The sequence below is a fragment of the Talpa occidentalis genome, unplaced genomic scaffold (assembly GCF_014898055.3).
Source record: "Talpa occidentalis isolate TD23 unplaced genomic scaffold, MPIMG_talOcc4v2.1 talOcc4.8, whole genome shotgun sequence".
In the NCBI taxonomy this organism is placed as follows: Eukaryota; Metazoa; Chordata; class Mammalia; order Eulipotyphla; family Talpidae; genus Talpa; species Talpa occidentalis.
Window position 1 is genome coordinate 102,091,465 of NW_023605194.1, and position 27,857 is coordinate 102,119,321.

The 27,857-nt window shown below is 35.0% G+C and overlaps 1 protein-coding gene and 1 long non-coding RNA gene across 8 annotated transcripts in view; one reads left to right on the top strand and one right to left on the bottom strand.

Annotated features, from left to right (window-relative positions):
- The first annotated feature begins 881 nt into the window (after positions 1-881).
- LOC119233708 (uncharacterized) lies at positions 882-26,336 on the top strand. 4 transcript variants are annotated; one of them, XR_008549859.1, is made up of 5 exons: positions 882-1,511; positions 9,875-9,941; positions 17,702-17,750; positions 25,620-25,743; positions 26,072-26,336. It is a non-coding gene; the product is annotated as an uncharacterized LOC119233708 (long non-coding RNA). The 4 variants fall into 4 exon arrangements; XR_008549858.1 differs by lacking the exon at positions 25,620-25,743 and adding an exon at positions 23,669-23,774 and having other exon boundaries at positions 883-1,511; XR_005122444.2 differs by lacking the exon at positions 25,620-25,743 and adding an exon at positions 13,418-13,568 and having other exon boundaries at positions 885-1,511.
- RXFP1 (relaxin family peptide receptor 1) overlaps positions 2,793-27,857 on the bottom strand; it is a 112,640-nt gene continuing 87,575 nt past the window's right edge. For 2 of the 4 annotated variants that reach the window (XM_037496278.2, XM_054690112.1), the window contains 14 exons: positions 26,070-26,141; positions 23,601-23,672; positions 21,873-21,944; positions 21,712-21,783; positions 21,089-21,163; positions 14,158-14,229; positions 12,605-12,676; positions 11,842-11,913; positions 11,223-11,294; positions 10,537-10,608; positions 8,727-8,956; positions 6,690-7,100; positions 5,500-5,718; positions 2,793-3,558 (listed from right to left, as the gene is read on the bottom strand). In XM_037496278.2, the coding sequence (XP_037352175.1) occupies positions 3,254-3,558; positions 5,500-5,718; positions 6,690-7,100; positions 8,727-8,956; positions 10,537-10,608; positions 11,223-11,294; positions 11,842-11,913; positions 12,605-12,676; positions 14,158-14,229; positions 21,089-21,163; positions 21,712-21,783; positions 21,873-21,944; positions 23,601-23,672; positions 26,070-26,141 (1,888 nt within the window). In that variant the 3' untranslated portion in view covers positions 2,793-3,253. Of the gene's footprint in view, positions 3,559-3,689; positions 3,752-5,499; positions 5,719-6,689; positions 7,101-8,726; positions 8,957-10,536; positions 10,609-11,222; positions 11,295-11,841; positions 11,914-12,604; positions 12,677-14,157; positions 14,230-21,088; positions 21,164-21,711; positions 21,784-21,872; positions 21,945-23,600; positions 23,673-26,069; positions 26,142-27,857 lie in introns of all 4 variants that reach the window. The other 2 variants (XM_054690111.1, XM_054690110.1) reach the window with 2 other exon arrangements.

Consider the following 27,857-nt stretch of genomic DNA (forward strand, 5'->3'; position numbering starts at 1 on the left):
CTCTGTTCCTCCAAGTACCAATGTTTCAAATGCTCTATCTGTCATCCAGCTACTCTATAAGTGCCGTTCTGAGCTCTATCCTGCTCTTTAGAGTGTTATTTTTGATTTACTTGCTTAGCCCATGCTAAGACTCCCTGTAACTTGCTGTACCTGAACTGCTTTGATTTTGTGTGACTTACCCTTCTCCCTATATGCTGTCTTCAATTAGAAAACAACAGCAACATGTTGTTGACTTAATAGTTTGAATTTAGTCAGCTTAAGTCAAACCCCTGATTTTAGGCAATGAGCCTTCTGTGGACACTTAGTTTTTTCCCCAGGACAAAATTTGTACTTGGTAATGGCTGGCTACAGCTCAGCTCTGCTTGTAGTTTCTATTGCCAAGTGTGGTCCACAGAAAAGTTCATTTTACTTTTAAGAGTGACTTAAAAAAACCTTTTTATATTTCCTTTTGCTTCATGGGAGAGGTTGGGAAAGAACTCAAAGGCATAAACATTTTCTTAAAGACTTAAGAAACAAAGGAAATAAACTTAGTAATTCATTGCCAGCTTTACACAAGCCTTAGAGGAAAACTTGATATTCTTCCTGATAGAAAATTTTGAAAGCCTCAAGAGACTGAAGCCAATAAGATGAAATTTTTAGCATTAAAAGTATTTTTTGGAAGGGTGTGCTTATGAGTGTCAGGCACTGCCAGGAATTTTATAATCATTTTTTATTTTTATTTTTTTAAGATTCATTTATATAAGTACTGGGTACAGTCAGAAGCGCGGGAGGGTAAGAGGATTCACCAGAGACAAAGCAGGGAACAGAACAGGCAGATTGATGAAGTACACTGCTGAGGGGAGCAGCAGGCGTGGCAGGAGAGGTCTGCGTGCCATGTGGGACCCTTGCAGGTGGCTGGGGAACGAACTGGCACTTCAGAGGCTCAACCACTGCGCCACCAGGGGAGGCCCTAATCATTTTATCTAACATTAGCTCTCTGAGGAAAGTGATAATATGTCTATTTATAATATATGAAACTAGGAAATAATTTGCCCAGGGGTCTCTGACACATAAATTAGTGTGCTTGTGTATACCACACTTAGCTCTTGATTAGACTTCTTAATATTCACGTTTATAATTTATTCTCCCCATCTGTGATGGTTTACGTTATGTGTTGACTGGGTCATAGGGTACCCAGATATCTGCGTGTTTCTGCAAGTTTGTTTTTGAATGAAATCAATAAATTGGTAGGCTGAGTAAAGCAAACTGTACTCCATAATGCGGGGGCCTCATTCAGTCAGATGAAGGCTTGAATAACACAAAAGGCTGACCGTCCCTGAGTAAGGGAATTCTCCCTCATGACCTTGGAACACTGGCTCTTTTTACCTAATGACCTTTGAACTGGAACATTGCCTTTTATGACATCAGTTTCCAGCCTCCAGACTCAAATCAGGATATTAGCTCAACTGAACAGATTTTAGATCCATCCGTGATTTTGGACCATGGAGATGATCACATGAGCCAATTCTAAGGTTTTTTTTTTTTTCTCTCTATTCTGTTTCTCTGGCGAACCCTAATATTCCACTTGAAAATAACCTATTTGCTTTTTCTTTTAGTCACCCATCATAGAAAAACTTTATAATATTTATAACTTTATAACATTTAGTTTTCCCCCTGAGGCTAATTTTTTTTGTTGAGATGCTTAAGTACCTGTAAAGCCACTGAGCAAATTAAAACTGGAGGTACAGAAACTTGTTGAATAATTGCAAATAGGGTGAGACATGTTGCTGACCCAAACCGAGTTACTTGAAGATAGGATAAAAAGACATAGATTCAAGAGATGTTCGTGAAACAGAAATCAATGTAGAGAAGTTTTAATCTTCTGGTCCTTGTCAAAACTTGTTATTTTCTGTCCTTTTAAAATTGCAGTGCTCCTAATAGGTGTTAACTCATTGTGGTTTAACTTGCCTTTTCTTAACATTGGTCATGTTTAGCATCTCTTCATGTACTTCTTAACCCTTTCATATCTTCCTTGGAAAAAATGTCTATTCAAGTTCTTTACCCAGTTTTAAATTGGGCTGCTTGTCTTTTTTGTTGAGTTGCCGATGGTCTTTGTAAATTCTGGTTATTCAACCCTTCTTAGATATATGATTTGCAAATATTTTGCCCTTTGATATGCACACTTTTAAATTTAGACGAAGTCCAACTTACATTCTTTCCTTTTTGTTGTTCATGTTTTTGTTGTCATATCTAAGAGTCTATTTTGCCAAATTCAAGGTCTTTGAAGATCTACCCAGTAATTTTCTTCTGAGTATTATCTTTTACATTTACATTATTAATTAATTGTTGAGTTAATTTTTACATATGATAAAATTTATGGTTTAAGGTAAGGGTCCCACTTCATTCTTTTGCAAATGACTATCTAGTTGTCCCAGCATCATTTGTTGAAAAGATATTTGTTGGCCATTTGATTTTCTTGGCATCTTTGCTGAAATTCAGTTGACTGTGGATGTATTTATTTTTGGACTCTCAATTCTGTTTTATCTAAATGTCTATCCTTAGTCTAGCTTTTCTGATTCAATCCTTTGCAATACTTCTACTTTCCTTTTCCAGCTCCATATGGTGGTGCTCATTTAAGCAAAATGAAAACTGGGCAGGAAGCGGCAGAGAAGTGGCATTTTGAGTTTATACCAGGGTATCATTTTTTCATAGTAATATGTTGTATTGGCTTTAAAGTGCAGAGGTAAGATGAATTCTTAAAACAGAATATCTGCATTTTGCAAACAGCCATTTCTTTACATTAATGAGTAAGTAAAACCTTAAACCTTTATTAAAGTGCACATAATTCTTATGTTTGTTGATATGCATGACAGAAAAAGCATTACCTTACACTAGGAGCTGCAGACAGTGTTCAGTTATAGTTATACACAATTTAACTTTACAAATTGAAAGGATTCTATACTGTCTACTTCTAGGAATTTACCCCAGTGCCATGCACATAATGGGTACTCAATAAATACACGGTAAAAGAATGATTATGAAGTAGATTTCTCTTAATTTCCTGTGCAAAATATCTACTAATATATACATTGTCAATATATAATTTATTTTACATTATATGCTTATCACTTATTTTTCCCAAATAATTTTGTTATCATAAGCTAATTTATTTTAGCCATTAATATAAGTTATTAATTTTGTGATATTAATTTTATACCAACAAATCCATTTTGAAGCACCCACAGTATTATATGTAAAGAAATGGGCCTCCAAGTTAGTTTGAATAGGAATTGAGTCTAGTTGATTGAGAAATCAGTGACAGTTCACAGGGGTCTCTGAAAAGGGCCGGCTTCATTAACTTGGGTGGCATCTCCTGTAGTGGCCACATTTCTACCCAGATGAAGGAGGGAGCATATGTTTTCTGACTTCCTTTGCTGTCAGTAGATCTTCTGTGTCTGTAGTTATACCAAAATTGATGGATCATTTCTTTGAATGGTCTTGTGGTCAGAGTATAGATAATAGGATTCAAAGCACTGTTGATAGGTAGAATAAAAATCACTACCCAAGATGTTATGGTACCTGGAAGAGAAAAGTGAAAGAGTTTTCATGTTTATGGATGTTTATAAAGTACAGAAACCCCTTTTCCTTGTTTCCCTCCAGCCCCCTTTTGCGTCTTAATTTTCCCCCTTTGATGTTACATAATTAAATACCAAGTCTACATGTGTTTCCAGATGTCTTTCCAGAGTGCCAGTGTTTGAGGGGAGTGCTGGTGCTGCAAAAAAACAGGGTTCTTTGCTAAGTAGCTTTTCTCCAATATATCAACATAATTCCATTAGGCAGAAATATTTTCTACCAACTGGTTACATATTATTATGATTCCATCTTAGGAAAAACAATATCACTTAGTAATTAAGTCGTGCCTTTCAAATATTTTAATTACGAGGTAGTACATATAGTATTTCTCAGAATATGTAGATTTATCTTTTATCGATTATTTTTCTGCTAGTTGTTTTTAAAAATAGGTATGTAAATTTGTGACACATTAAAAAAGTACACACTTTGGCAGCACATATACTAAACTTAAGTACATTTTTATGCTTTTGATTAGATATTTATTTCAGTGAAAGCGTCTCTGACTAATCACATCTTAAAAATCTAGTATATATGCAACTACCAAATACTCAGGTTTTCATTATAGTTCAATTGACACTATCTTTCTCTTTTTGTGCTTATAAAATATAAGCTACTATCACCACTAACCATGGCATAAAACAAAATTAAAATTGTGCATTTATAAATTAAAAAAAATGTGTATATAGTCTGCCTTATATTTACAGTATACAGAATTTTGCACGTTGTAAAAATTGGGGTAAGACGCATAACATAAAATTGACCATTTTTAAGTGTAAATCATTTTTAAGTGTACAACTCAGTAGCATTAAGTTCATGAAGTAAATTCACATGGTCGTGCAACCATCACCAACTTCCACTTCTCATCGTTTCAGACTGAAAAGTCATACTTAGTAAGCAATGTTCCTCCATCCCCTCCTCCCCCAAGCCCCCAACACCACCATCCACAAACTTTCTTTCTCTATGAATTGAATTACTGCAGTTGACGCGGATGAGTGGATCACATAATACTTGTCTTTTGTGACTGGCTTACTTCACTTAGCATAGCGTCTTTAAGGCCATTCGCGGTGTAGCACATATCAGAATCTCCTCCCTTTCTAAGGCTGAATAATAATCCATTGTGTATGGACCACATTGTTTGTTCATTCATCCATCCACAGATACCTGGGTTCTTTCCACATTTAGGCTACTGTGATTAATGCTAGTATGAACTTAGGTGTGCAAGTATCTGTTTTAGTCCCTGCTTTCAATTATGTTGGTTTTCGTCCTAGAATTAGAATTGCTGGATCATATATATGGTAACTCTATTTTTAAGGAACTACCCTGTTGTTGTTTTTTTTATAGTATCTGTGCACATTTCATTCTAACTAGCTATGCACAGTGTCAATTTCTCTTCATCCTTATCACCACATGTGATTTTCTGTGTTTGTGATTATAGCCTAACTTTTTAAGAATCAAGAGTATTTTCTTCTATTACCTCTCATAGTCTGGGATAATGTCATCTAAATTGTTTGGTATTCCGGAGGGGAAGAAAAATTTCTTACATTCTGAAAAAAAGGAAGTAGCTATTGGATAATTGTTTTGACCTGTTTTCATTTCTGGTCATCTTAAGCATGAGATTATCAGAATTTCAATACATTGAGTGTAATTTATTTGAGTTATTGCTCCTTTGTTATGATAGTAATTGTGCTGATAGTCATTAATGGAAAACTGAGTAGCTCCCTCCTCTTAGTAAATATTTTATTGATGAACAGAATTTGAAGTACATATAAATCGAACTTAACATTCTTGAGACAAATTGTATTAAGGATCTTAATTTTCTTTCTTAGAGGAACATTGCAGAAACAGATTATTTCCATACAGAAAGCAAAAAGAAAAAAAAAATTGTACCTGGTATTTCTACCTGAAGCAATGAAAGAAATTTCAGCACAAAAATGGGTATCCAGCACAATGCGTCAGTAAATACGATAAAGAAAAAACGTTTGGCAAGGATCATTTCTTTTTTAACTTGATGCTGTATTTCAGTTGCTGTGATGGCACTTTGATGAACACTGTAAAACATGCTTCCATAGGAAAATACTATGATGATAAATGCCGTCAAGTTAATACCTATTTAGGACAGAGATTATTATTAATGAATATGAACATTCTTTCAAAACAAATGGACAAACCAACAAATAAACAAAATATACCCATGGCTACTATTATTGAGAGAATACAAAGACCAAAATGTGTTTTTTGTTCTTCATAAGAATTTGTATAAATCATTATTTTAAAAAATTTGAGGTGGCCCAGGGGTTAAAGTCTCAGCACTATCAAACTATTGCCAGCCACTGTGGAATGAGTTCTATCCCCAGGCCAGGGAGTTGACCCACATGGCACAGCTGACTTTACCTGTCTTGCCTGCTGCTCCCCTCAGCAGTGTATTTCAGTAAATCTACCTGTTCTGCTCTCCACTCTATCTCTGGTGAAACCTCTCACCTCCTCCCTACGTCCCCCACACCCCCGCTTTTGAGCTACACCCCAGTTCTTGTATGCATAAATAAATAAAAATAAAATAGTGAATGATGAAATGTTTAATTTGAAAATGCAAGTTAAAAATCAAATGACAGTTATTCAGTGAATATTATAGGTCTCTATGAAATTAATTTTTCTAGTATCTTTTCATAAATCAGTTACTTTGATTTATATTCTGACAATATTTTTTGTAAAAGAAAACACTTGTAGTCTATTTGCAAACCAAAGACTTGCATGGCTACTTTGAATTTGCTTTTTTTGTGAAGAGAAATGTTGAAATACATTTTTCTTAGCATATAATAGTAACTGTATGAAATGCAAGTGCTTAGTGTCTGGTCTTTTATTAAAGTTTTATCAGGCTGGAATGTATATGATAAAAGAGTAATTTTGAAAAACAGATTCCTTTAGGGAACTCTGATAGAATTCATCTCCAACATCAATGAAGAAAAACTGGTTAGAGGATTTGAAATTAGAATTTGTAAACAGCAGGAGGCATAATGATACTCATATTGTGATTTATTTGAACATTTGAATGAAAGGGCCTATAATACAGAAAGTCTTACCAAGAAAAATTGCCACCGAATAAATCTGAGCTCCAATGCTTTCTGCATCTTCTGAATGAAGAGGGAAACATACACCGTTGGTGCCATAGTAGTTTTTGAAAAATTCCTTATTGCTTAGTGGAATAAAAGCCACAACAAATCCAATAATCCAAATGAGAACCAGAGCTGTAACTGTTCTACATTTCCCAGGTCTCAAACATCTAAAAGGATACACAATGCAGATATATTTTTCCAGTGTCAGAAATGTTAAAAGTAATACTGATACTTCAGTGGACAGAATGGCCAAAGATCCCATAAGCTGACAATGAACACTCTCTATCCACAGCTGTGCATGCTGGTTGTACTCTCCACGAAACTTTAGGTCAAAGGCTCCAATCACAAACAAATATACTCCCATTAGGCAGTCGGCACCTGCAGGGATCAGTAAATTTTGCAAATTTAGAGAAATAAGTAGGTATGATGGATTTACTTAACAACCAGTAATATTTTGAAAATACAAAAATAACCAGTTTCTTCTATCTCAGAGAAGGTAACTTTTTTTTTTCTCCTATGGGTAAGGACCTGTTCATCAACTCTCCTTGATGACAATTCACAGTACCCTTCATGGCTAATTATGTAATTATTCCCTTTTTCCCTCAAATATGCAAGTTGATGAGTATAGGATCTTGTTTGTTTTGTTTTCCATTTTGGTCTTACCACCTAGAATTGTTGCATACATGCATAAAATACAATTACGTTGAGAATTCAACTAGGGACCAAGATGGGATATTATTTTTCATGAACTCTTTCACAGAAACTTCCCCAGCTTAGCAACTGATGGACATCCAATATCCCAGAGAAAGTAATCCAGAAGTTCCTGTGGGAGAGTAATGACTGTGAACTTTGAGGTCTGTATATGAGAAGATAGGAATATTTATGAAGTGCTTTGCAGTCAGTACTGGGGACTGCATTTTGGGGACTTAAATTATTTGCCCAGAACAGCCTAAGGACAACTGTGCTCCCTTATCTTTTTTCCATTTCTACATCTTCTCCTTCTCTTTCAGTTTCTCCCAGTCTCAAAATCAGTTGTCAATGAGATACACTGCTTCTGTATTTGCATTTTAAGCAAGCATTACATGTCAGGTATCACAGATTTTGCCTATGCAAGCATTCTACATAAGGTTCCTAAAGTCATATTACTATATAAATTATAAGACTGATCTAATCCTTAAACATTTAAGTTACATTCTAATCTTCACCAGGGAAACTGAAGGTACTCAAAATTTGTAGTTAATACAAAGAACAATTTTTGAGCTCTGTTTCTCAGCTGTCTTGCAATGAAAAACAAATTAGACGTTAGAGTGAATGAGGTTGGGGTAAGGCCTGGGATAGCACACACAGCATGTAGAACATCGCGAAGACTGATGCTGGCTTGAGGGAGTGTGGAGAAGTTATAGGTCATTTGACCCAAACTATAAATACTCCGAAGACTGGTTTCCTGCTTTCTTTCCTTTGTAGTTTTCACTTAACATACTACCTTCCAACCACATTTCAAAAACTTAAAAAAAATTGAAATACTACCTGAAAACATTTTCCTATTTAAATGTTTCATATTGTGGATGGAAAAGATTCCAGTAGCTCAGAAACCAGGAAAAACAATCTGTTAAGCCAATATCTATAAACTGGCCATGAAAGCAAATATGTATATGACTGTAAAAAATGGTACCATGAAAGATTGCATTTTTTATTCATAGTAAAAGGCATTTAATAAAATATCATCCCATCAGAGAAAAAAATGAGTAAGAGCTTTAGTAATCTGGATATGGGGATTGAATTTTCTTGTTTTAAAAATTAATTTAATTGCTAAAGTAATTCTTTTTCTTTGTTAAGAACAATATTTATTAAATGATAAAATTATTCAAACTTTGTTTAAAGATTAGAATCAGTTCCAACACATAAGCAAAGAGAAGAGAATTTAAAAATCTCATAATTTTACTACTCTATTTTCTGATAGCAATGCTTTTATATGTATCAGAATTTCAACCTGGAAATACTTACAGCAAAGAGAAATAATTGACAAAGCATGCAGCTTATTCTCAGACCTGATATATGGTCGAGTACAAATGACAAAGATGTTTCCAAAGCATGTAACTGCAGATACAACCCAGACAAATACTCTCTGAAGAATGTTTGCCAAGAGATTCTCTAGAGATGAGATTCCATCAGTATTTGGCTTACAGCTGCGAACATGCGGTGCATAGCCACAGTACTGGAATTTCTTAAAATATCTGATACACAAAGAGAAGGAAAAAAGAAGATTTAAAATAACTTGGCTTTAATTCTCATTAACTTGATTTCCCTGTAAAAAAAATGTGTGAGTGAGAACAGCAAATATGCATAGTGATTACGCAGTTGGTACATATGTGTTATAATAGAAATAAGCTGTTAGCATATGATCAAGAGAGTCCACTCAAAGAGATACTGGGCTCCCAGTATTTAGCACTGTAAATGCACAGTTGTAAATGCAGTTACACAGCCACTACTGTAACTCATTCTGCTTTTACCTTCAGAGAAGAGAGGTGAAGGCTCTCTCCTCTGGGCTTCCATGGCTTTTCTATGATAGAAGTAATGACGATCTGATCTGTAATTACTTGCTAGCATGCCTCTCTCTCATGCTGGATTTAAGCACATAATAAGATTCTAAAGTAAATATCTGGGGCGTGAATTATTTCATCCATAGACCTTTCTTGTTGATAAAGATGCCACTTGTTGATAAAGATGCCACAGTAACTGCTATTTTGCCACCAACACCCAGACCATTTATTGAACATTTAGGTATGCAGAACAAATTCTCTAATCAACTCCATGAGGTATGTTTTAGGATCACCATAGGAAGAGAGGAATATTTAATGAAGACAAATTATTTGCTAGAAAAAATGTTCTGATAAATGTAAAAATTGGGATTCAACATTTGCCTCTAAAGTGCTCTGGTAAAACATGAAGTGATATTTATGGCATCAAAAGCTGCAGTGATAATGATATAATATATAAGTTTGACGATTCCAATATGTTATTCCTTGTTTAGCTCTTACGTCCTGGATCTGTCAAGGTTTCTGACCAACTTAATTTTGCTCCTCTAGTTGTTTACTGGATTTGTGAACTACTTCATCTCCCCTGATAAATTCTGTTTTGCTTAATTTACTCAGTGTTCTCTTTTAAGAATTATGGACAACAAAAGCAGAGAGTCCTGTATCAAACTTAAAAGATAAGAAGGTAAGTACAATTATAGCATGCCATTTTCTAAATTACTGAGAATTAATTATAATGGCAGGGGGATCATTCTAATACCTGCAATAAGACTGCATTAAATTTAAGAAAATGTTTCTAAATCACACAATCAACAGTACAATGAGACACATTGCTATTACATCCCTGCGTACTTGCACAAATCATGTCTTGATACCGGGGATAATTTTCACTGAGGAATATGTCTCCCTGCGTTCCTCCATTATAGCAATTATTTATGTTGTTTATATAAATTCCTACTTCATCTGCTAATAGTTATACCTGTGTACAAACTGCTAGCTCATTTGGTTTGCATCAATATCCATGAATGATATCAGAGCCAAGGAGAATGCATAATAATGAGTGGGTTCTCGCAACACTTTCATTCTCTGACATTCTACCAAACTATGGAAAACTAAAAATCTTCCCACCCAGTATCACACTTTGAGTTGACTGTTATTTAGGTAAAAGTAGTCAGAAGGAAGTGTTAATGGACTGAATGCAGTAGGTACGGATGTAATAGGCCAATACATGTAGAAACGGAAGATAGAAATCAAGGTGAAGAGCAAGAACATCTACTTACATGTGAGAGAGATTCACAAGAGGCTGAAACATCCTTTGTTGGATATTTGAAATTTCAATTCCAGCTAGGCTGCTAAAATTAAAAATTATTAAAATAACATGTTATACAGGGCATATAATAAAATGAGTTTTCATGAAGGACAATTTAATAAAATGTGTTGGCTTCTTTTTTACTTTTTTATTGGAGTAACATCACATTATAATACATGTTTTGGTGTTCATCGTGAGAGATAACAGTCATACACACATACACACACACACACACACACTACATTAAAATCAACACTAAAAGTCCAACTCTGACCTTCGCCATACCATTGTCCCCTTTTTCTCAATTGGCTTACTCTTCCCTTCACCCCCACAAAATAATGAAGGAATGAATCTGCATATATGCTTTCAGTGGATCAAAGAAAAACAATCCAATCCTAAGTTTCTGGTGATTATAGACCCATGTAAAATTATTCATTACTTAACTTTTAGTTTATAAATATGTAAGATGAAATTAATAGCCATTTATCTATAGTCCAGCAAGCACTCATATTTTTTTGTGGAGCTTAACTAATATCCTGGGAACAAAGTTTCTGATTTGAAAGAAAGACTCTAAAAAACTTAATTTATAGACTCTATTAGCTATTAGCATATAAATAACAATTTCATCATAAACTATCTCCAGTGGTGTGTACTTACAGAGACTTGAGTTTGACAAGATCATCAAATTGGTCAACTCGAATGTTTAGGATCGGGTTATAGGAAAGATTTCTGTTTGTAAGAAAAGGGAGGAAAAGATTATTTTTAAAAACTACTCAAGTAGTTTTTTTAGTAGCTTGTGGAGTTTTTTTTTTTAAAGATTTATTTATGTATGCATACAAGAACTGGGGTAGAGGCCAGAAATGTGGTGGGAGAAAGGATTCACCAGAGACAGAGTGGGGAACAGAAGAGGAAGTACACTGCTGAGGGGAGCAGCGGGCGAGACAGGAGAGGTCTGCTGCGCCATGTGGGTTGCTCCCTGGCCGGGGACTGAACTTGTGCTGCAGTGGCTCTGGACAGCTTGAGTATGGGCTACTTTTAAATATTTACTGAAAAGATCTACAGTAGTAGTACTTGCTACGTAGTTTTAGTTTGGAAAGATGAAAAAATTCTGGTGATGGATGATGGTGTTGGTTGTACAATAATGAAAATGTCCTTAATTCCATTGAACTATATATTTTAAAAATGTTTAAAATGGTAAATTTTGAGTTTATCTATTTTATCACAATCTGGAAAAAAAAATCAAGCAATGAAATGACAAAGTCAATAGCAGACTTACAAGTGCGAGAGCTCCTGTAGATCCTTAAATACATGGGGTGGGAGATTTTCAATCTTATTACTTCCTAAGTCCCTAAGGATATAATTGCAAATTTGTATTTCATTAGGAAACATCATGTAATTTTTAAACAATGCTGTTAGGGATCTACATTAATTATCAGAAGTCTAAAAGCTTAAAACAAGAGAGTGTAATGGGAAAAGATAAAATTTTTTTATCCCATTTCATCAGTCCCTCTGAGACAAACACTTGATGGTGTTTGATCTGGTTCCAGTAGATCTAGTTTTCTAAGTAAATTAGTATATGTGCTGTGTCCTATGTTCCCCTCCAGTCTTCCCTCCCTTTCCTGTTCATCCAGTAATATTACTTGGAGTTTTAATTTTTTTCTTTTTCTTGGGTTTACTATGATTACCAAATGGAAGTGGATTATTTTGGGTGCAGATTTCTTTCACCTGCTAAACACTGGAATTCCTGTACTGCGGTGGCAGGATATTTTGGTATTACCTCATATTGGGCTGCCTAAAAGGACTGGTCCTATAGCATATATTTTATTATTTTACCCTATACTAATATTTTCTCCACAACTATGTTTCCTTTGCCCACTTTCCTCAAGTACTTATTCATATTTTTTAATGTATATTTTTATAAACTACATGAATTCCCTATGGTTCAAGATGTATGTAAAAACAGTTCTTAAATATATAACAAGTATAAAATACAACAGTAAAAAGAAAATTCTTATCAATATATGTTTAATCAAACTTACAATTCATCCAGTTTCTGGAGAGGTGCAAAAGTATTTTCATTTAGGTGATTAATTTTGTTTTTCCTCATTACCCTGAGAGTAAAAAGAAAAATAAATGGTAACTTCTTGAGGTTCCCAACACATGAGTTACTAGAGAGATCAACAATTTTGCAAAAACAAAGATAACTATATATAGTGCATTTTCACATCAAGATATTTTGAAGTAGACTGATATATTTCCCAATTTAATTTTAATCTTAAATTTCCCAAACCTCTTCATGATGAAAATAACAAAATATTAGTCTAATTTTTAAGTGAAATAGGGAAGAACTCTGCAAGGGAAAAAGTGAAAAACTCAACCCTTGGGAAAACTGAATGTCATACAATCTAGAGCGTAGTGAGCAGTCGCCTCTTGAGTTTGTGTAGCCTGCCTGCCTCACCACACAGAACCCATATTGGTGTGATGAAGGGTGGAGTTGCCTAAGAAAGTCTATTCTAAGCTGGAGCAACTCAGATCTTCAGTTTATGATGTTGCATGAGATCAAAGCATCTGATAGTTCATTTCTGCCCTGATACCATGCGTCATGAGTGAGCACAAATGACAAATTCGTAGGGGAGTTGAAAAGGGGTTTTGTCCCAGCCCTAATGTTCTCCCAGCACTCTGAACTGTCTCCACTTTCTCGCCATATCCCTGTACCAGAAAAACACAAGCACCTACCCAGAGGAAACTCACAAATGATTTGTTCACCCAGATGTTTCTTTAAAAACAAATACAAGTTGCGCAGAAAAGAAATGATAAGATCTTCAACTATCTGTTTGGTCTGTATCTTTTAGGTGCAATCTGCCTTCCTTTGCAACTTTAGGTGCAATAGTATGGGCTGTTTTGCATGACTGAAGAGACCATCCAGTACCAGATGATTGCTGAGCTGACTGCAGAAGAGTTCAAACATTTCAGTGGCTTTAGATCCACTGAACGGTGGACACGGTTAGAGAAAATTTATTGTCCTGGCACTGATAGCAATTGCATTCCTGTGCAGGGGTTTTGTATTCTAGTATGATGGTTTTCCAACTTTCCCAGGGTAACCCACAGTTAGAAAAAGAAATGTGTTTGACATTTGGATGTAAAATACACCCACACAAACCATTCATGATACATTTATCATCAGAATTACAGTCTGATTTTTTTTTTATTCAATTCAGGTCAATTCTGTTCTGTTCCAAAATGCTGGTGAGGACATGCTACATTGCTTTCATTGCCCAGTGTTACATTGCAACCCACAGTTTGGAAAATAAACTGTTCTCAAAAATAAATGGTGAATGAGGCAGTTGTATTTCTAGACTGAAGGAAGCTTCAGCATCCTTCACTTTCATGGAAGAGGCAATGTATATTTAGAAAAAACCCGAGAGGCCTAGTTCAGTTTCAAAATTTCAAGTTGTAAATAAATATAGTTATTCGGTATGTTTATTCTAGCATCTGTTCACATGGATGATTCATTTTATAATATAATGAGGTGATTCATTTATTGTTTAAAAAGAGATGTAACATTACTTCAAAAAGATAAAATATTACTTACAAAACAGTTAAATTATTGCAGGAAATAAAAGTCAAATTTCTTAAATTACGGATATGGTTGCCTTCAAAGTCCCTGAAACATAAAAATAAAAGATAATAAAGCTGAATTTTAACCATAGACAGAAATAAATTACTTGATTTCTAATAATGTATCTTTTTTCACTTAGTGTTATTTCACATAGATAGGACAGGTAACCACTTATATATATAAAACGTGTCTTTTTCTGTGTCAATAGCAAAATGTTTTGAGTCACATCTGTATCATGTTTTTAGAGTCACACATCTCTCCTGAAGAAGTATGAAGAGAATGAGAAGTCAAGTTCAAAGCCTTTGTTAGATAAATACCAATTTCATGAACAGAGCAGTTCATAGTAGTTACTACATTTAGTGCTAAACTGTATGAAACAGCTGCTCAGAATTACCAGTGGCATTTCTCTAAGTGGTGAGACTTTCTCTTGCTGAAGCCTGAAGAATATTCTATCACTGCTTCAGAATCTGCAACTGCCAGTAGCCTTTATCAATGAGAACATCCTTGTTTGCTTTATTATATTGCCACACAGGCCAGTGCAGAGGGAGAGTCACAGTTGTCCTTGGCTCTTCACTGCCATTTCAGAAAGCTCCACATAGTCCCTGCCTGAGATCCCCTGCTCTGTAATGGTAGGTGACCAATAATAGTCTTGTCTCAGTAAAATTTGTCAAAAATTTTGTTTCATATCCTCTTCTTCATGGTAATCATGAAGATATTCTTTTAATGCACCTCCCCTTCACTTTATCAGTAGGTTTATGGTGAAAGTTTGCAGAACAGTTAGCAGAAGTCAGCCAAAGTATAGCTAAGTTTAGGGATATGCTTTCAAAAGCATATGTTGGTCCTTAAATCTATTCAGTCCACCCCAATACTCAGTTTATTGGCTACTGTATAACAGAGCTATTCAGGAATAAGAGAAACTAAAATATACTCACTGAAGAGTGATACAGCTACTAAAATCCACAGGAAAATGGTACATGTGCTTATGTCCCACTGGCTAGGCAACAACTGGACTAGTCATGTTATTTTGAAATAAAAATAGACACTGGCAAATCAAAGTATCTGGAAGATCAGGAAGACTAGCAGTCTAGAAATCAATGCGGTTGAAGAAAGGCTATATTTATAAGAGAAGAGCAAAATAAGAGAGATACTAGAATTCAGGCTGTAGGTGATAAGGAGTTTTTCTATGCTGCATCAACTTGCAAAATGAGATTTACTAGTTTAAGGGCACAAAACACTCAGATTGGGCCTCCCTGGTGGTGCAAGGGGTTAAGTCTCAGCACTATGAAGCTATCTGCAGCCACTGAAGCACTGAGTTCGATCCCCAGCCAGGGAACTAACGCACATGGCGCAGCAGACCTCTCATTTCACCGCTGTTCCCCTCAGCAGTATATTTCAGTCAATCTGCCCATTCTGCTCCCCACTCTGTCTCTGGTGAATCCTCTAACTCCCCGCACCTCTGGCCTGTACCCCAGTTCTTGTATGCATAAATAAATAAATATTATTAAAAAAGCTCTCAGATTTACGCTCACAGTCTTCAATTTCGTGTCCAGAGAAGAAACTTCTGAATATTATAAGTATTTAGCAGAAGCAATATAACTCAAGAATTTGTAAATGGGATTTCTGCACTATATGAAACACTGTATTAAAATCTTAAGTCTTGATTCTAGATCATCCTTCTAAATAAAAATTTGTTAGTCTACCAAATTGGAGACTTAGCAATTGTAGAACTACTTTTTTTGATTATTAGGTTTAACCAAGACCTTTACTTTCAGAATGTAAGTTGTAGGTGACACAGTCCATTTCCTTATTCTATTGTCATTGCTGTGAATCTATCCCCAGGTGGGGATGCTCTCTTAAGAGCTTAAACCTCACAAAAAGTCTTTCCATGAGTTGATGTTCTCTTTATACTCTCTTTCCCCCTTATTAAGCTAGCAAAAATATTTGTTAGTACTAACTTTCCTATTTGCAAAAATCAGGAAGAGGCAAACATTAAGGTATAAGTAAGAGGATCTTTATTAAATGGTGAGTTGAATTTTTTATTTTATTTTAACCTTTATTTGTGAATTTTCTTTAACTTTCTCCCTAACAATAGAGGTTTTTAGCCCTTGATACAGAGACTTGGTTTGCAGCATACATTAGTGGAGACATACCGGTCTCCCCCTTGTTCCTTAAAAGCATGCTCTAACGCGCTAACAAAGGTTTCTTACTTTCAGGTATAGACCATTTTTTCAATTTTATGAGTCTCTGAACCCAACCATTTTACTTTTTCCCCTAATGCATAGCAGAACTGATTGTAATGAAAACGTGGTCTTTTAATCTGAAGAACAACAATAACAAACCCTACAAGCCCCAAATTATCTGCCCTGGTCCTTCCCAACTTCATGTCTTATCCTGTAGTGGTATTCAAATATACAACCTTCCTTAACTTTTATTTCCATCCTTACCTTTTGTACATTTCTAACTTCTATTTCACCAGGCAAATGGAGGTGATAAAGGAGGGAAAAAAACCTTGACTTTCAGCCTGACATCTATAAACTTACCTGTAAATGTAGCTGGTATCCTTCAGGTCTCAGAGGAAGAGATAACCCTTTTCTTGCTTTAGGCCAATCCCTCCATCTGTTTTCTTGAGTGTGGTTTGTGTATGTGTGTGTCCTATAATATATGCTTAATTTTGGCGAATGTTCTTGGGCATTCTTTGCTTTTAGGTTATATTAGGCTTAAGTGTAGGTACACATAACAGAGACCCAACTATTCAGCATAACTACACAGGAGCTTTTTGTTTTCCTTCAAGAAATCTAGACTTAGGCGTCCAGAGCAAGAATGGTAGTTGTACAAAGTTGTTAGAAACCCAAGCTTTTTTTTATATTCACTGTCTAACTGTCCTTGTCTTCATGGCCCAAGATGATGCTAAAGCTCGAGCAATCATATCCAATTTTTTTTTTCAGGATAAAATCTCTTTAAGGAGATTTTCTAGAAGTTCCACACTATACTCTTCCATTTCATTAGCAAAAGTTTATCTGAGATATTGCTGTCCCAGATAAATCAACTCTGTTAGTGAGAATGGACATTGCAATTTGAAATATACATCAATTAGAGTTACCTCATTATGTTATTTAGTTCTCTATATCTTTTTTTGGTTTTATTTGATCTTTCATGGACTGAAAGAGGTGCATTATTGTCCCTTACTGCTTAAGTATGTCTATTTTTCTTTCGGTTTGGTTGCTTTATGAATTTATTTGGTGCAATCATACTCATAATGTAATAATGTATACTGGAAATCATATCCTAGAGCATTTAAGCGTCCTTCTTTGAGTTTAATGGGTATTGGCCATGATTCCATATACTTAGATAAAAAATACGATGTCCATATTTTTGGGTTTTACAATTACTTTTTGACCAGTCTTTAATTTTCATCTTCCTTAATCACTTATAACTATAGTTTTATTTTTCTAGGAAATTGTACTGAGCTAGGTTTTACTTTGTGAATCAATATGAAAATCTTTTTTCCTTTTAATAGGTTAAGTTCACTTCTGTTTATTGACATGACTAATATCTGAGCTTAGACTGTAAGTATTTTTATATGTTTTTATAAGTTAAAAACTTTCAAATTTATTTCTTTTAATATTTAGAGAGGTTTATATATCCTATTGGTTACCTTTATAATTGTAACTCTACTTATCTTTCTTAGGTAATAACAATACTTTTAAAATTTCTATTATATGGAATCGAATAGAAAATCCAGAAATAACCCACAGATTTATGGTCAACTAATCTTTGACAAAGGAGCAAAGACTATGCATTGGAGCAAAGAAAGTTTGTTCAATAAATGGTGCTGGGAAAACTGGGTCGCTACATGCAAAAGAATGAAACTTGACCACTACCTCACACCATACACAAAAATCAACTCAAAATGGATTAAAGAACTAGACATAAGACCTGAAACCATAAAATACATAGAAGGAAATATAGGCGAAACACTACGGGATTTGCACATCAAAGACATCTTTACAGACACATCACCCAAAGCAGTGATAGTGAAGAGAAGATAAACAGCTGGGACTACATCAAATTAAAGAGCTTCTGCACAGCAAAAGAGACAATAACAAAAACAAAGAGAAACCCACCAACTGGGAGAACATTTTTGCACCCAACACTAATGATAAAGGACTGATCACAAAAATCTGCAAAGAGCTGATGAGACTCAGCAACAACAAAGAAAATAATCCAGTCAAAAAATGGGCAGAAGAGCTAAAAAGAAACTTCTCTGAAGAGGAAATGCAAATGGCCAACAGATATATGAAAAAATGTTCAACATCACTTGTAATCAGGGAAATGCAAATCAAAACTACCATGAGATACCATCTCACACCAGTGAGAATGGCACATATTAAAAAACTAGCAACAACAAATGTTGGCGAGGATGTGGAGAAAAAGGAACTCTTGTGCACTGTTGGTGGGAGTGCAAACTGGTCCAACCACTATGGAGAGCTGTGTGGAGATTTCTGGACCTACTAAACATAGAGCTTCCATATGATCCAGCAATTCCACTCCTAGGTATTTACCCAAAGGACACAGAAACATCAATTCCAAAGAGCACCTGCACTCCTATGTTTATAGCAGCACTGTTTACAATAGCTAAGCTTTGGAAACAACCCAAATGCCCAAAAATAGATGACTGGATCAAGAAGATGTGGTACATATATACCATGGAATATTACTCAGCCTTCAAAAAAGATAAACACATGCAATTTGCAGCAACATGGATGGCACTGGAAGGGATCATGCTCAGCGAAATAAGCCAAAAAGAAAAAGAAAAATACCGGATGGTCTCACTCATAGCAGGAATCTAGAAAACTTAAATAAGGGACCAGGAAAATGAATATAAGAAAGTGAAAATCAAAATCAACAAAAAAACTATGAACCAGAGACACTTTTTGGGGGGTGGGGGGCGGGAGGGGAAGGATTGGGGTCAGAATGGGGCGTTTGCAATTGTATGGGGGAATATAAAAATAAAATTTAATATTTAAAAAAAAAAAAAAAATAAATAAAAATTGGTTTGGGTATTCAAAAAAAAAAAAAAAAAAAAATAAAATTTCTATTATACAGAATGATAAAATTAGTATAGATTGTCTTCCCTTCTACTCTTCTACCTTTTCCCCGCCATATGATTTTGACTAATAATATACTTTTTATTAATGTCTACCTTAGGGATATAAAATATTTACATATTGGCAAATTAGTTGGTTTTGAATTATACATCTGGACCCCAGAATATTTCTGTTTATAAGTCTACATTTTTCACTACAATCATTTTGAAACCACTTATTCATTTAAGATTACCATGTCTCCTTGCTGAACTGGCCACTATTATTAAATGACAACCCTCCTTATCCCTAGTGATAGTCTTTGTTCTAAGTCTATTTTTTTCCCTAGCCCCTCCAGTTGTTTTTTTTTTTTAACTTAGTGTTGCATTTCTTATCTTTGTTTTACAGTATGTAATATATTTTCTCTCATTTAATGTTTTTTTTCTTTATCTTTGTTTCAGTGGTTTGAATGTGATTTGTCTAGTTTATATTTCATTAAATGAAAGTTCATGTGCACAATAGAGATATTATCATTGGTTTTGAAAGAAATGAATTCTTATAAGGCAAAAATTGTTATTACCAGCATTAAAATTGGGGTAATGTTCATTTTTAGAACACATATGGAATGAGTTATTTTGGATAGTTAAAATTTATAGATAATTTTAGTAATGAAAATTTAAAAACTCCATCTCTTCAGCAATAAATTTAAATCATTTTTATTTTTATCTGAAATATATATTTATCTACCTTTTAAAGAAAAAGGAAAGGTTTATTATTGCATATGCACAATATCACCTATATTCACTACTGGTCTCAATGCATGAATTTTTAATTGCTAATTATGTAACTTTTGATCAGTTTTGCTTCATTACTAAGTTTGGGTTACTGAATATGTAATATACGTTCATGTATTTATTTGAGTCAAAATTTATTTAACACAAAGAAGACTGAATTTAATTTTCCCTTCCTTTATGATTTGAGCTTGTCATGGATGAGGGTACTGAACTGTTACACCAAGATGCCTTCTGGGCTTGTTAATGATTTTTGGGATGTCTGTCTTCCCCTAAGTGGTTCCAAACTAGCATTTTTTTTTGATTATTGTGTCTGCTATTAATAGAATTTTTCATTCCTGTTTTCTTACCAGGTTGACAGTTTTCACTTCTCACTAGAGTCAATATTTCTAACTCTTACCTTTCCTCCCATTTTAATCTGACACTTCTTACCTGTTGTGAGCTTACATATCAAGCAACCACACTTTCTACAAGTGCCTACAAAATAAGAAACAGGGAGTTTTCATATGAGACTGTATATACAGTTTCTTAATTGAACTTTAAGTTGTTTTTTTGTTATTTATTTCTTCATTTTTACCTGTATTTTAAATAGTGACTTTAATGAGTAAATGATTTCTGAATAGATAGAGTAGTACTCTCTACCATAGGCAAAGCTACTGTGTAAAAAATTCCATGGAACATAATCTTTTGTAATTAAGCTTAAAAAAATTCCTAGCTTTATATTCTTATTCAGAATTTAGGGAAGAAGCTAAAGTGATCTTTCTGTACCAAGTTTGTAGGTGAGTAGCTGGGCAGGGGGATCTGTCTTCTCTCTTTCTGTCACCAAATTAATTTCTTTTTGAGGTATTTTATTTTGGTGAGAGTTTAGAGGATGGTTTATATATAATGGGATGTTTAATAATAAAATCATGCTACAGTAACATGAGGAAATACGATATATTAACAACTGATCATTAAAAAAGCCCCTAAAATCCAAAACAGACAAAACCAGAAAAGGTAGTTAATGTCATTAAAAAAGATACAACTTACAGCCAGTGTAACCTCGGCATGTGCTGACAAAGAGGTTTATCAGGCAGATGGGTGAGGACATTGTTCATCAGCACTCTGAAAAGAAAAGAGACAACAGAGTCACATATAGGTGAACCTTTCCTCGATTTAAGTCAAAGATGGTATTACTCTTCTTACAAAACCATGAAAATCTATTGTTAGTCATTTTTAATATTTTAAAGAAGTCTTGTTATATTTAAGTGCTTATTAGTAATAAAATTTGACAAATGATAACTATCATATAGAGGAAGCAGGAATGTTAGTAACAAAAAATACCCAGGTCCTTCCATAGTGGGTAGTGAAAAGAAGGTGGTTTAAAATTAATGTTATTTTTCTTTCTCGAGATTAATATAGGGTATGCTTAAGAATATTTTATAAAATATGAGACTGAGGGTATATTTAGTTTTGTTGGGCTGGCATTCTAGAAGACAGAGAACTTACAGAATTATTAGAACTGCAAAATCACCTCATAAAATACAATTGAGAGTTTTTTCATGGAAAAGGCATTTTTTTGGGTTTTCACAATTTCAAATTTAATGCTGTTAAAATAATTATTTTTGTCTTTTCCTTCAACTGAAATATTTGCTTTAATTTTTAGTACTTACAAGAGAATAAGAGAATTTAGTCCATAAAATGTTAGTGGGGAAATTCGATTGAGGTGGTTATCTTCAATTATCCTGCCAGCCAGAAGAAAAAAATTGGTTCATTTATTTATTTTTAGAACATAAAAACTAATACTATAAGATGCCACATAAATTAAACATACAGCCATTCTAGTCTGTGGAGATCTTCAAAAACACCCGGCTTTAAGAAGGTTATTCTGTTATGACTGAGATATCTGAAAAAGGAGAAATGACAAAAATAAATTTGTTAATGAGAATGTAGAGAAACTGGAACCCCTGTCCATTGCTGGTAGGCTATAAAATGGTACAAGTGCTGTGGAAACAATATGGTAGTTTCTAAAGAAAAAAAATCAAACATGACCACATGACCCAACAATTCTACTTCTGGGTTTTATAACCCCCAAATAATTGGAAATAAGGACTCAAAAAAATATTTATATACCCAAGTTCACAGCAGCATCATTTACAATAATCAAAAGATGGAAATAACCAAAATGTCCATTGATGGATAAATGGATGAAGCAAATATGGTATATGCATACAATGGAATATTATTCAACCTTAAAAAGGAAGAAAATTCACAGATGCTACACCATGAATGAAACTTGAGACATGATGCTAAGTGAAAATTTCCTGATACAAAAGAGCAAACCTTGGGCCTCCCCTGGTGGCACAGCGGTTGAGTGCTGGGCTGCGAAGCTGCCCGCAGCCTCTGCAGCACCGGTTCGATCCCCAGCTGCTGGCGAGGGTCCCACATGGCGCGACAGACCTCTCCTGCCGCCCGCTGCTCCCCTCAGCAGTGTATTTCAGTCAGTCTGCCTGTTCTGTTCTCTGCTCTGGCTCTGGTGAATTCTCTCACCCTCCCTCGCTTCTGACTGTACCCAGTGCTTGTATAAATAAATAAATAAATCTTTAAAAAAAGGGGGGGGGCAAATCTTGCCTTGAATCTGCCTACTCTATGCACATGAAGTACCCAGAGTAGGAAGATTCATAGAGGTATAAAGTAGAATGGCGGGTGCTGGGGGTGTGAGAGGGGGATAGGGAGTTAGTGATTCGTTGGTATGGAGTTTTAACTGGGGAAGATGAAAAAATTTTCGAAGTGGGGCCTCCCTGGTGGCGCAGCAGTTGAGTGCTGGGTTGCGAAGCTGCCCGCAGCCTCTGCAGCGCCAGTTCGATCCCCAGCTGCTCCCCGGCCGCCGGAGGAGGGTCCCACATGGCGCGCAGACCTCTCCTGCCACCCGCTGCTCCCCTCAGCGGTGTACTTCGGTCCTTCTGCCTGCTCTGATCCCCGCTCTGGCTCTGCTGAATTCTCTCACCCTCCTGCGTTTCTGACTGTACCCAGTGCTTGTATAAATAAATAAAAATAAATCTTTAAAAAAAAAATTTTTCGAAGTGGATGGTTCACAACAATGTGAACATACATAATGCCACTTAACAATACACTTAAAAATAGTAAATTTTGCTATAAATATCTTACCACAATAAAAAATTCTTACTACTGTGACTAATGCATATTGACTTCTTACCATGAGCCAGGCTCTTGTGCCTAAGTCTTCCCATGGATTTCTTTACCTGCTCCTTATAACAACTCTGAGGTAGGTTCTATTATACTTTGTAATTTTCAGTAGAAGGAATTGATGCTTAGAAAGAAAAAGAAAGCGCTCACCTTCACACAACTTACAAATTGGTGAAGTCCGGACTCAGTGTGAAGTCTAACTGACTCAGACCCCTGTGTTCATAGAGACAGTGCTACGATGCTCCCTCAGGGCTTGCAGGGCCCCAAGGCCTTGTGGGAAGGAGGCTATTGCCTATGGAAGCAGGTGGCTCGAGATCATTGCAGAATGAACAAATAAATTGGCCATGGTACTCACAGTTTAGTAAGACTGTACAGTCCTCTGAAAGCATAGATGGATATGGATCGAATCTTATTGTTTTGCAGGCACCTGTGAAAATCATTATTAAAAAGGAAAACATAGTAAAACAGTTTCAGTTTTGCAAGGTGATGAGAGTCCTGTGGATGGGGGTGGTGACACTAGCACGACAATGTGAGTGGACTTACTATCGCTGTGTGCACTTAAAAATGGCTCAGAAGGTATATTTTATGTCGTATGTACTTTGCGACGATTAACAGCATTTTTTTTAATTATAAGAAGATGTTAAATATAAAATATTTAGTGAAACTGGATATCATGCCATTTTATTTTGCTTTTAAATTCACCAGTGACTCGGCCAGTTTCTACTTGGAAATTCTTTTTATAAATATGATCATGTAATAGGTAAAATTTAACATTTGAGTTTTCTATGAATGGAACTTTAATGCATCATCATAAGACCACTCACTAATTAAACCTGCCCAGAAATCAGACTTTATAAGATTTCCCATTATAGTTTTCACATTTGTCAGTGTTCAACAGGGTACTAGCAAACCTGAGGTATGTGACATCTTTAAGGTTCCAATTCATATTCTATGTTAATCACAAATCTTTCAAACAAGTCAACTTTAATCTCATTAAAGTTGTCAACATATATGACAAAAGAGAAAAATAGATTATAAATTAAATTGGAACATCAAAACAAGGATGCAGGCTTACATAGTTAACAAAATCATAATGGAAGATTGACTTTGAGTTATCTGGAGGTCAAAGAAAGTACATACTGGAGTATAAGCAACCACACCATATACTCCTATATAAATTTTTTGCCTTGGTTGTGGGAAATGACAAAGTAAGGCCTTCAAGATGATTTCTTGTTCTCTGACTGACAGAAGTCACCATTGTATTTTGGGGTATCCTGAATTTACAGTGGTTTTTTTTTTTGGTGAATTTTATGATCAAGGAGGGAGAAATCAGAACCCTCAGTTAATTAGAAATTTTGACAAATAGAGATTGCTTATTTTTCCAGCAAGCAAAAAAAAAAAACCTGATAGTAAAAAATTGTTATTATGATTAATGCATCTAAGACTTTCACAGAAAATACTGTGGGCCCAACTGCATAACAGTAATGCAGCTTTCTCACTAGCACACAGAAACAGTTTAACATGTATTTATTTTCTTCTAACTGTTATAATGAGCAAGCAATGGACTATATTGCCTGGAGATTGAGCTACACTTCATAACCATAAGATTTTTTGATCAATTACTTGTAACAAATCAGCTGTTAAGAATGAATTCAATGTTTATTGGACAAAAAATGCTAAACATATATGAATCTGAATTTTGTTGTTCTATAAACCTGAATTTTGATACTTGTATTTGAAATCTTAACTACTTTTAAACATGTGGACATAAGGTGGTGCTATAGGTCAGAAAAATTCTTCATACACCAGCAACCAGAACATAAAAAGGAAGTAATTTCTTCAAGTTTTTGCATCAGGGCTAATTTTGAAAGGCTCTTTTCTGTTAATTGAAAAATATTCAGAGTGAAGTTATGAAAAGTTATTTTTATTTTCAAATAAGAAACATTTTTATACAAATAATCTGGGCCTGAGAGCATTTCACCAAATGAAGTCCTGTGGTTTTCCTTCAGATTCTCATCTATTTCTATAACTTAAATCATGAATATAGATATATGTAAAAATAAGGTTTTATTGTATATACCAAAACTGAAAACAATACAATTATGAAAATAAAACTAGGAATTCTAAGATTTTTCTAGAGTGTGATTCAGGCACAAAATATTTGAACCCAATAGTTTAAGTACATGACAATAAGACTTAGTCATGACATTGACCTAAATAACAGGTAAATATCATCGGGGTCATTATTGATTTTGAAAGTACATACATCACTCTAAACTGCATAGAAGTTTGCATATCAGATGTGATTCAAATCAAAATAAACTAAACCTACAATGCAGATATAGTAATAGAAAGAAACCCCCCATCTTTAAAGGCTTCAAATCTCAGTGACTTGCTATCTTCAGTGGATATTGAATCTGGAGACATAAGGAAGAAAATGCTTCACTATCTAATCTTGATGGCTGATTTAGTTAAAGACCATTACATTTTTCTCTAAGGTAAGCATTGAGATGAGCCATGGCAAAAAATACAGAGTAAAACCTCCTGAGCCTTTTCATTTTGGGGGATCATAGTAGAGGATTCATAATGCATGTGCCCCAGTCTCTTTGGGGATAGGTATCTGAGATTTTTCTTGAATGACTTCTAGCCCAACTTAGAAAAAAAAAAATTGTTACCTTGTAGTCTCTAGCTAACAGCTAAATAATTCCACAAAGAGGGGTTAGACTTAATCAGTGGTACAGTGTTGGCCTCTGCAGAGGTGGGAAGAAACATGTGCCAAAAAGTTTTAACTAATTTTAACACTGGAAATCAAATGTTTCCTTACAGTTTCTGAAGATCATGGTACTTCTTGAAGCCATCCGGAGGAAGCTTTCTTATCAAGTTCCACTGAAGTGACCTGAAATAAATATAAACTTTGGTACTTATGAAGAGTTTTTTTCTTCACATTTAACCACAACACTATGGACAATTATAAACTTTACTTACCTTAGCACTAGTTTTTAGGAAACATTTTGTATCATGACATCACTCATTCATGGTAGCTTTTAAAGTAGGTCTAACTATTAATTTTGTATTATTGAAGATACTCACATTTTTTGAAATTTAGGTCACAAATTTGCAATTCTGACCAAAAAATTCAAATAATAAAACTGGGAAAACATAAAATTTCCTTTTTTTATTTTTATTTAGGACATACTAGAAAGCACTTCAGCTTTTGACAATAAAAATACTGCTTTCTGTTTATAACAGAGCCAAGGACTTAAATAACTTTATATCCCACTATATTTCATAGCTCACATTTCATACCCTTGCTTCCTTCTAAAATTAGTTATAAAGGAAACTAGCAATTTGTATATACAATTGAACTGTCTTTATTCAATAAGTGATCCCATTTAATTACAAATAAAATACACAGAAAGAGTTCCCCTTTATCACAACTTGAGAAGCACATTGACATAGTTTGACATAATTGTGATTGCATTGGGAAAAAAACTAAGCCTTTGATTTTTTTTTAAAGAAAGGCAATGTAATGTAATAGAGACAAAATAAAACAAGCAAAAAACAAAAACAAAACAAAACCCCAAGCCATTGCACATGGGATTTCTTGCATGAATTACATATAATTTTTATACCAGTGTCTTTAACTGTAAAACAATTAATTGGCTCAGATAACCTGTAATAATACCATTATTGTCTGATAAATGAGGCTGATAAATGTCTGGAGGTTGACTTGCTTTGGGATAAACACTTAGAAATGATTGATATAAAGGGCTCAGATTAAGACATTGTCCTACACTAGGCACTAACATTGTTTCATTATTATGTTTGCTTTGGACCAGCTGCTTAAACTTGGTAAAGAAACCTTAAATAAAAATAGTTTCAAATGGGGCAAGATGACAGCAGAGTGGATGCTGGGTGTACCTTCTCCATATATGCACAACCAAATCATAGCAAAACCAAGTCTACAACCCCTGAAAGATGAATAGGGAACTACCGCACACACCAGGAGAATCAGTGCCATGGAAAGGGGAAGTAAAACTCCAACTGTGTTTGCAGTGATATTGAGTAGTACAACTAACAAGAGGTAGGGATAACTGCTGGCGGGAGCCCCTCTGCAGCTGTTGACTGAGGGCACACACTCACATCAGAGACTCTGGAGACGCAGCCCTGCACTAGAGAAGGGGATGCACACTTGGCATCCAGGGAAGAGAGTGCACCACTGGAGGACTCGTCCAGTAAGGGTGCAGGGTGATGACTGCTTGCTTGAGCCGAGACTCTCAATCTGGAACAACTGGAGCCTCAACTGTTGGGAGAACCAATTTGGATCACCCATGTCTCCCTATAAAAGGGGCTGCTATGTACAGCCTGAGGCTGTGATATTTGAAAAACCTGCTTTATTCCTGCCTGGAGCCAAAACTGAGACAATTGAAGGCTCTCACTAACCTATGTCTAAGAAAATGTCTCAATGGGGGGCAATAATGGAAAGAAAAAAGATTAAGAAACATTGTTCTAAGTTATAGTATCACTCCCTTAAGGATTTAATAAATGAATGCCAAAGGTTAGCTAGTGACCATCTTGTGAAAACACTCTTATCTGTGGGCTATTACCAAAT